Genomic DNA, 10676 nt, shown 5'->3' on the forward strand with positions numbered 1-10676 from the left:
GCCATGGGAGGAAGAGAGGAAAGGCCGGAGGTTTTACAAAATCCAAAGGAAAGCAGGAGAAATTAGAAGCACAGAAAGGACAGGAGAGAGGAGACAATTATATCTTGACTTAGATTTGGACACACCGGTTTGAATAACACGTTGCTTTTAATAGGGAAACACCATACAGTGTGACTGCAGTCGAAAATAGGAAACAATAGAACATGTTTTATTGCATTGTCAGAATTATGATGCTGAAAGATGATAACTGATCAAAAAGCTTGTCGATATGAAAGTGAAATTGGACTTGGTTGATTTATTTCATAAGAACTCGAGAAGTGAAAGTTTTCAGACCATATTTTGGGCAGACTCATTTGTTTGGGAAGGATTTGAATTTTTTGGTGGGTTTTTTCTGTCATTGCACACTCCACACCAGTGGGTGGCGGTAATGCACCATGTTGCTGTTTGCCAATCGCCAATAAACAATATAAGGAAGAAGAAGTGCCGTTCCGGTTTACGCGACACTTTCCTTTCGAGCAGCGAACAATTCAAAGAAGTCATGTCTAAGGAAGGAGCTGATAAACCCAGACTAACAGCGGCGGAGGAACAACTCATCCGCCACCGAAAGAATCTCGATTTCTGGAAGAAAAATGCAGCCCAGATCCGAACCCGCAACCTGCTGACAGGCTTGTCTATAGGAGCTTTTGTGGTCGGCATCTGTATCCTTCACAGGTCGCTTAAAGAGTGAATGACAGGAGTGTTTGGGTGCTTAGACTAAAAACAGTCCATGTGTTCAGCACTCCTCAGAGAAAGGGGAGAGGTGAGGTTTAACAAGCAGACTAAGGCTACGTTCACACTGCAGGCGAAAGCGCATCAAATCCGATTTTTTTGACCCTATGCGACCCATATCCGATCATGCTATGACAGTGTGAACGGCGCAAATCCGATATTTTCAAATCCGATCTGGGTCACTTTCGTATGTGGTACTGAATCCGATACATATCCGATGTTTTAGAAAGCGACTGCTGTTTGAACGGTCAAGTCGCATTAAATCCGCCTTTTACGTCACCGACACAAGACTGAAGCCAATTATCAGCGCCCGAGAAGACATCGCGAACGCTTCCTAGCCATCCAGTGTAGATGTCAGTGAAACTGTTGGGAAGACAACGTAAACATTTTATTTGTACTGTATAATCTGCAGATTCTGACAGAAATCTGCAGCTATCCTTTGAAGCACCGCTCCTCTCTTAAACAGCAATAAGGATCATTATTAGGTTATCTACATTATTATGTAAATAACAAAATAACTTAAAGCAAAAATTGGGAAACGTAAAGTCCGAAGTCTTTATATTAACGGCCATCAGTCAAACAATACTGTTTGTTCTTGGTCTAAACAGAGCGCGTTGTGTGTGACATCTTCTTTTGCGCATGCGGGCCGCTTTGAGCGTTCACACTAGAGCGCGTTTGCTGTCGCATTTTATTTGTAGTGTGAACGAGGAGACAAAAAAATCGGATTTGATCAAAAAATCGGAATTGAGCATTAAGACCTGCAGTGTGAACGTAGCCTTACAGACCCCGTGATGGGAATGCAGAGCAGTTCATCGGGATGTGTTCACAGTAAGTGTAAATATGCGGGTCTGCAAATTCAGCTTAAAAATGTAAATATTAAACTTTATTAAAGATACAGTCTGTTTAACAGAGTTGGTCATCAGACTTGTTAAAAAAACTGAGTGCACTTAAATTTATTTATAACACAAAACAGAATTATAAATAATGCACAGGCAGCATAACAAATGTTACTTGTTGAAACTGTAGCTCTGTGAATGCATTTAATTTTAGGGAGAAGTCACCGCATTCAGTTTTTATTTGTTTTTAACCCGTTAAAAAACAATGTTGTGCTTTGATTTATGGACAAGAAAGAAACACACTATGAAAATATTTAGTCTCTAACTGCAGATGATGACTTTTGCTACTGACGAGAAATCACCGATCGTTGTTCTATTGCTTCAGATTTATAGTGATATATGTGAAACGTCGTAGTTAAGGGGATCGGATGGATAGCCTGACAGCTGTCCACTATGTCTTAATGGCAGAACAAAATCACCCTGCCCTAAACATGTGACATGATGCCCTCTTAGTTTAGTGTTAAAGGGCAGGTGAGAGAGTGTTGTGTTTTTTGTGTTATGACAACACGAAAAAATGTAGTTGTGTTAGTCCTGCTGCAAGCCCTTTGCAGTACATGTTAATAAATAAGTACAACATTTTTAGTTACATTTCAATAAAAGGTTCAGTAATCTCTAAACCTATAATGTTCTAACGCAGGGGTATCAAACATAAGGTGCAGGAGCCACAACTGGCCTGGTAAAGGCTTTGATCTGACTTCACTGGAGAGTTTTGGAAAAGGAGGGCATACCTTTTGAACTTTTGACTGTAATTTTACAACTTTATGTTTACTGATAAACATTTAGCTGTTTTAGGTACATAAATGTAATAGATTTTACAAAGGAATGATGGGAACGTTTATGTTTTTTCCATTATCTGCTATAGAAATATAAAAAATATAGAAAGGAGAAAAAAGTTTTGTCTGAATAAATAAAAAAAACCTATGATACTTTTTATTTTATATTTACAGGATAGTGTGGAACTGATCATATTTGCTTCTTATAATTTAAGCCCAGAATGTCATGCTGAGAAATTTCTTTTATTTTCTACAACAGTATTTCTGTGTATTTAAGCTTCTTTACACTGACAGAAAGATGAGTTTCACTGGTCCAGCCCACTTAAAATGGGCTGTTTCTGGCCCATCATGTAAAATGGCTTGGATGTACCTGTTCTAATTGCTTCCTCCAGTCCAGTAGGTGCATTTAATAGAATGTGTGTATGTATGTATGTATGTATGTATGTATGTGTATGTGTGTGTATATATATATATATATATATATATATATATATATATATATATATATATATATATATATATATATATATATATATATATATATATATATATATATATATATATATATTATAATAGAAACTTTACAGGACAATAAACCAAGAAATCATGATTGATTTGGAATAATGAGAACATGAGGGTTTCCAGTTAAAACACGAGTTAAACTACACACATGTCTCTTTTAATGTTTCCTTTAACCTGCAGTTTCCCAGTTAGCTACACCATCCTGTCTGTGAAACAGGAGAGAGTTGTGGAGGAACTGGATGAGGAAGCTAGGATCCACATCATCAGAGGGCCACGGACTGGTGCCAACTCCTGACTCAGTTGGACTGGGCTTTCTGGCCCCTTAATACAGGTGGAGAAGTTTACACGTGGATGCTGGAGGGATCACAGCTCATATATGGACATTACAGTGTTTCTGGATCCTTTTCTGCTTGGAAAAAAATAAAAGCAGATATAATCATATATATATATATATATATATATATATATATATATATATATATATATATATATATATATATATATATATATATATTTCTGATCAGCTTTCTGCATTACTGTAAGCCTAATGTGCTGTGAATAAAACACTGATGCCCATCTTTGCATATAAATTCTCAGTAAATTTATAAGAAATCTCTAAATGAAACAGTTAACATAGAAACAGGTTTCAGTTTATGCAGTGTATTTCCAATAATAAGTCCAGACTAGAGCATTTTAGTCATTGTATATCAGTGGCATATTCCAGAACAGTAGAAAGTGTCTCAGTAAAACTAAAGAATTCAGCTTTCAAGAAAAAAATGACCAATGTTTACTTAGCATTATACAGATATGGTAATCACATAGCTCTTTTCTGCTCATTCATTCAGTGCATCATTCACACAAGCACGCTTTCCTATGCTTAGGACGCTGATTGATGCATCTTAGTGGCAACTTGGGGTTAGTATCTTACCTAATATTTGGCGTGCAGACTGGAGCAGCCAGGAATTAAACTACCAACCTTCTGATTAGCAGGTGAGTTGTGCTACCTCAGCCACAGCCACCCAATATATTTATGTAAGATCCCAATTTTGTGTATAAAAAGTAAAGCCCATAGCTCAATCAACAAGCAACTTAACTCCCAAAACATTTTTGTACACATAGCTACATGCAGGCTAAATGTATTCAGTTTGCAAGCAACCCTGCTGATGTCAGCAAAATATCTAAATGTTCATGACTGCACAGTAAGAAATATGAGCTCTGTGCCATTTATGTATGCATAGCCTAATGTGAACTGGATTTCTGTAGCCATGTGCTGTAAGCTCATTCATTCAGGTTTCCTAAAAATCTAGGACAAAGTGCTCTGGATTTAGATCAGCTGATTTGCTCATCACGTCTCATAAATATGAAGCATACTTGAATTATACAGTCATGTGACTCAGTGCAGTCCTTTGAAAAACTTAAGCACATCCCATTATTCAGTTTGCAGGACTACCTTTAGAATACAATAGAATAGCTCCTTTTTGGTCATTATACAGGGTGGGCCATTTGTATGGATACACCGTAATAAAATGGGAATGGTTGGTGATATTAAATTCCTGTTTGTGGTGGGGCTGTGAGATATGACCAAAATCTCATATCCCGATATAAGAATTCTATCCTCCCGATAACGATATAAATCACAAAAATGTAACATTTTCTGTAAAGGCTGTGAATTTCGGGCAGCTCGACTTGCGTGAAGTGTTTCCAGCTGGGCGTCATGTAGCTGGAGTCGAGTGTTTTAACCAATGCATGAAACGATACATCTTTAGACATAAGTTGTAACGGCCGCCGTTTTCTTTGTGAGTATTTATTACACAGTGTGCTGCGAGTAAAAGCCTGTTCTAACGTTTGAGTCTAAGGTTTATTTTTTAGCACCTGGGCCCTATTTCAGGAAGCCGGTTTAGAAAACTCAGAGTGAAAAACGATACTCAGGGTTGAGTAACCCCGAACTGTCCAACTCGGAATATTCGGTTTCAGAAAGGCTGATAACAATTAGTTCAGTCAACGCGGAGTTGCTTTAACCCCAAGTTAAGCGCGCGCACGAGGATACATAAAGCCCTGATTAGTGGAGCACAGATTAAGCGAGTCACTATGGAGACGGAGGGAAAGAAGGCGCGGTCAATGTATTTTACAGCGCTTGAGGCCGAAATTCTGATGGCAGCATATGCCGATAACATGCAAATTTTGCGGAAAAAAAGTAACAGCCTCAGCTGCAAAAGAAAGGGAGCATGCATGGCAAAACATAGCCGATAGAGTCAATGCGTGAGTGTTAATTTAAACATTGATCTAGGGATTTCCACCCCTTTAACACGTTATTTCATTTTATTTTATTTTATTTTGTATTTCATACATTTTATTTTGTGATGTGATGTGAGCGCAGGTGCAACCCAACAGGCCCCAAACGTTCCTGGCAGCAAGTAAAAATGAAATATAAAAATATAGTCCAAACAGGTAAGGTGTAATTGTATTATGAGCCATAGTGCTTGGTCTGTTTGTCCGATGTAAATCGATTGCAGTTAGAGGCTACATTAATTAGAGGCTACATTAATTTCCCCTCTGTAAGCACTTATTGAAATTATTTGCTTACTCTGTATGCTCAAATGTGACCCGTTATAGCCAACAGAAAAAAAAGTGGAGGCCCGAAAAACAGGTGGGGGTCCTCCTCCACCACCACTCACAGAGGCTGAGCAGTTGGCTTCCACATTTGTGATAATGTTGGCAGCATCACATATGATCTTCACAGTGCAGAGAACACAAATTAGCATCCATTACTATAATGAAATAATTTGTTAGTTTGAAATGCTACAGGGAACTATGTACCTGTACATTAATGCTGTGGAAAGACTTCCTGTTCACATAGTCTCCTTCATTTACTGAAGGAGCAATGATTGGAATGTGAGTGCCATCTGTACAGCCAATCACGCCTGGGAACCGTGAGAATAAATGTAAAATTTAAGTAGTAGTTCAAGTATCACCACATCATGAATCAAGTTTTGTTCATCCTGATACCTGCAATTTTGTGGCATCCCTCTTTGATAAATCTTGTGGGTCTGTGACCGGGGAACACCACAGACGAGTGCAGGAGACGTTTCAGTGCAACTGTAACATTCCTGACTGCCCGACAGACGGTAGCCTTGGAAACGTGCTCAGCGTCACCAATATTATACAGAAAGCTCCCGTTTGCAAAAAACCGAAGTGCAATACAAATAATATGTACAGAACTGAGAGGATGTCCGCGATGTGTCACATGAGCAATATTAGGCCTGAGGATGTTATTCAAATAAATTATAGATTGTGCTGAAAAACGGTAACGTTCGCACAGAAAATCATCAGGAAATGATAAAATGTCCAAACGCGCTCTAATCACTCTCTCCCGGCGGAGAGCTCTGCGGAGAATTTGGGCTTCAACATCTACTGGCTCTTCAAGGAAGGAGCACGCCATGTCTGACACTTCCTACAGTCAGGTTTCTGACAAAGAGGCGGAGAAGGTCAGGGTTAGTAGAAGTAAAACTGCTAGGGGGCAGGTTAGCTTCACGGAGTGTGTCGTCATAGTAACTCACTCAGAATTAATCTAAACTCGCTTTGTGAAACCGAAAACCCAGAGTTTTCGTTAACTCAGGGTATACTTACTCAGAGTTTGCACTAAACCGGCTTCCTGAAATAGGGCCCAGGCTGCTCTTTTTTTGCTTCTCATCCGTAAACACTCTGCATCTTTCACGTGATTCAGTTTATTTTGAAAAGTCTCAACAGGATCTTGAGCTTTATTGTGAAAGGTTTATGTGGAACATAAACAAGCGGACACGCTATGGTGTTACCATCGTTGTTGCTAACGACAACGCATAAAAACAGGCGCTTGTCCGTCTGTAGTGTGGTTATATTAAATATAAGAGAAAGAGAGAACTTTAAGACATTAATATAGCCACTACAGTGACCATCAGAGCGGTGAAAAAATATTGCAGTAAACAGTTTATTTTGCGACACCACGAAACAAACGATAGCGTAAAATGAAAGAATAGACGTTTTTATATCGTCATCCGATATCGTTATATCGAACAGCCCTAGTTTGTGGCGCATTAGTATACAAGAGAAGCTTGTTAATCAGTTTCAGCTGCTTTGGTGTTAATGAAGTTAACAACATGTGCACTAGAGGAGTGGCTTTAGTTCAGGTGGTAGAACAGGTCACCTACTAACTGGAAGGTTGGTGGTTTGATGATAGCATGCAAGATAGTGGTGTGCGGATCGATACTGAAATATCGATTCAAACAGAGTCATGTGTGGACGCATTTTACCCCCACAAACAGCCCAGACGCGGTTTGTGATATATGTGGCAAGACAGTGAGGTGTTGTGGCAACACCACTGACCTCGTCAAACACCTCGGAGTAAATCACATCACAGAATATGATGAGCTTAGGTTGAGGCGAACTGAAGAGGAGGACAGGGACACAGACGTCTCTCGCAGAGTCCTTTAGTGCTGCAGGCAGGCAACATGCTCAAATAGCGCACAACTTCAGTTTTTTTTTTTTATTTCTATATGATTATTCTGCATTATTAAGCAATAAAAACAAGTTGTCTGATGTCCTCTAATCATTATGAAGCAATATGGTTATGTTATTATTACAATTACATAATAAAATTATATATTGTATTATGAAATGCAATGAAACATTAAGTTTTTGTACAGAGTATCGGTATCGGATCAGTATCGCTGATACCACCCTGAATTTTACTTGGTATCGGATCGGAAAGGAAATCAGTGGTATCGCACATCACTAATGCAAGATACTAACCCCAGGTTGGTCTCTGACGCATTCATCGGAGTTTGAATGTGTGTTTAGTGTGTTAGTTAGATAGCACTAAGAATTTGTTGTGTGATAGGGTGAAGGAATGTACAACTCCTCCAGAACACACATCAATATATGGCACTGCCAGAGAGCTTGCCATGCAAACCCTCATCCCTCAGTCCACTCACACACAGACACTATACAGTCCACATCCTTTGCAACCTGTCATTTTAATGTGTGCCTTGTTCTTGTTTGTTATTTATTCCTGTTATCTTACCAATTGTGTTTCCTGCACAATTTTATTGTACATGTACAGGGTGGGCCATTTACATGGATACACCGTAATAACATGGGAATGGTTGGTGATATTAAAGTCCTGTTTGTGGCACATTAGTATATGTGAGGGGGCAAACTCCTCAAGATGGGTGGTGCTACTTTGCATCAGTTTGGCTGATTTCAGTTTAAATCTGCTGAAACTGTGTATTAAAAACAGCTTAACCTTCTGAGACTAGCATGTATGCATCTACCACTCATTGTCTGATTTTCTTTTTAATCATTTGACAGAAATTTCTTGAAATAATTATTGTGGGGGTGAGTTTACTTCTTGCTTGTTTGAAATATAGAACAATAGTCTGTCATTGCATCAAGTGATTAAAAAGTACTCTAATAATGTTACTGTATATCTAATTTACAGTAACATTTCCCTTCTACTTCTGGGGAATTCTCAGCTAAATGTTACAGTGGAATCTTCTGTACGAAGAAGAAGTCCACACCGCAGTCTTCCAGTGCTTCCATTGTGCTACCTCAAACCGAGCAAGCAATATAAACAGTCATGTCTCTCATGGCAGTTAAAGATATTCAAACCTTTTAAAAAGGCAGGTCGTATAAAAATGGGTTTTTTTTATCCAATGATATAAATGTTTTTCTTTGTTGTTTTTTCTTAACATTTTATGCTTTGATTTTGTTGTAATGTTTTGCACTAACCCACAGCTAACAGTAGTAAGATATATAGCTGAAGATGCCTTGAGGAAAATGTGACAGAGATCAACTGGGTTAAGGCCTGTTTTCATATGAGTGATTGAAAACCATGATTAATTAAACTGTAGTCTCTGAAACGGCTTGATTCCTGAAGAGTTCTTACCTCTACATTTTTCAAACAGCAGTTGACAGAGAAGGCAGCATGGTGGCACGGTGGTTAGCACTGTTGCCTCACATCAAGAATGTCCTGACTTCAGTTCCACCATCACTCCTGGGTTGTTCTGTATGACGTTTGGATTTCCCCTGTGGAGCAGGGAAATTATTTTACTGCTATTGTTAAATAATTGTCATCATTACCATTGCATTAATAATATAATCTGGAGTTTATATTGCGTTTAGAGGTTTAAACAGTGTGTCTTTCAGAAAGGCTAAAAGTAACAGGACAGGAAACAGGCTTGGAGAGTTTGCAGAAGCAGGAAGTTATTTTGAGCAGCAGGCTAAGACGAGGCTTTAACAATGTAACAGATAGCTTTAAGAAGGCCTTAAGATGTTATGCATACAGTTATTATGTTGACCTTGTATTTCAGGTGCAGTTATGACTATTTTATACACAATGCATATCTGTGCTTATTAAAGAGTTGGAGCTCGGTCAATTAATTGGGGGTTGGAAGCTTTGTTCGGCGCGATGTCTGGACAATCTATTGTGCAAGTGATTTGGAGCCATAGAAGGAATTGCAGTACATGCTTACAAAACACTTATATATCAGATCATTTTATATTAAGCTTTTAAGTAGAGGTTCTTGGTTAAAACATTTATTTAGTAGAAGACATACATATAGTCTCAGTGAGCCTCTGGTCTGGTGAAAGGTCAGAAGTGCAACAGGTGAATTGAGAAAGAGCATGTGAGGTCGTGACACCCACACACATGAGTTAAATATTATTTAGAGGAGAGATTACTCATGTCTGGTTGTAACTGCAAAAGTGTCTCGGTAAAAGAGGAACCGTCCTTGTCTTCTCGGCAAGAAAGAGGAACTGAAAGGTTGACCGGAGGAATCGGCCATGAAAATAGAAGATGATCTTCTGGGTTAAAAGTCCTTGTGGTGTTGATCTGATCTATGTATAAAATGTATCTGTGACGCATGAAGGGGCGTCAGTAAATCAAACCCTGATGCTATAAAATATCTGTTTATGCTTTGATTAAGTCGAGGACTACTTGCTGTCGGCGTACAGAGTGTCTTCCCACACGTGTGTATTCATTAAAAATCATTGTTTGACCAAGAGCTTCTGGACCAAGGGTGGTTTGTACTCTCCTTCCTCAATTTTGAACCTTAACATTTGGGGGCTTCGTCCGGTGGTTGAGGAGGGAGGATTGGAGGTGTAGATGGAGAAATTCGGTGGTCTCTGAGGTGGTCTGACGGGCAGACATGAATTCCAGTGGTCGAAGTGAGTGGGCATAAGCCGGCTGATCCAAAAGGTAAGGCACTACCTGTTGAATTATTTCCAAAGTGTGCCAAATTGGACATGATAAAATTTAAGTCTACTCACTGAAGTTACTGGTGGATGTCTGTTTTGATTTTGATGAAAAATCTCATGAGTTGAAGCAGTTAGAGTTCTGCTAAGAAGAAATGAAAGCAGTTAAAGTCTGCTAAAGCAGTTAGAGTCTGCCAGGAAAAGTTTAAATACTGGGTTGAAGTCCCAAAGAAATTGAGTTAGAGTCTCAAGTAGTTTGGTAGGAAATTTGGTCATTTTGTGGGTTAAAGTCCCGGTTGGTCATTAGGTCAGACCTTTGTTGGTCAATTTGTGGGTTAGAGTCCCCATTGTCCATCAGGGTCGATCTGCCTCAGTTATACAGTTAGGTTTGGGTTGTTGTTGTTGTTTTTGGTCTAATAGAGGGAGTTTTAGGAAACATGGACATGTCTGAGAGGGGCCCATTATTTGTAACAGTGCACTTAAAAGAAAA

General features: G+C 39.0%; 1 protein-coding gene across 1 annotated transcript; it reads left to right on the forward strand.

Annotated features, from left to right (window-relative positions):
- The first annotated feature begins 502 nt into the window (after positions 1-502).
- Positions 503-3377, forward strand: coa3b (cytochrome C oxidase assembly factor 3b). Its single transcript, XM_085351986.1, has 2 exons — positions 503-698; positions 3148-3377. The coding sequence occupies exons 1-2, from the start codon at positions 539-541 to the stop codon at positions 3252-3254; spliced, it is 267 nt and encodes an 88-aa protein (XP_085208112.1). The 5' UTR covers positions 503-538; the 3' UTR covers positions 3255-3377.
- The last annotated feature ends 7299 nt before the right edge of the window (positions 3378-10676 follow it).

This window comes from Diplotaxodon limnothrissa, linkage group LG4, assembly GCF_057381915.1.
Source record: "Diplotaxodon limnothrissa isolate DT_005_m linkage group LG4, D_limnothrissa_male_GT1.1, whole genome shotgun sequence".
Lineage (NCBI taxonomy): Eukaryota > Metazoa > Chordata > Actinopteri > Cichliformes > Cichlidae > Diplotaxodon > Diplotaxodon limnothrissa.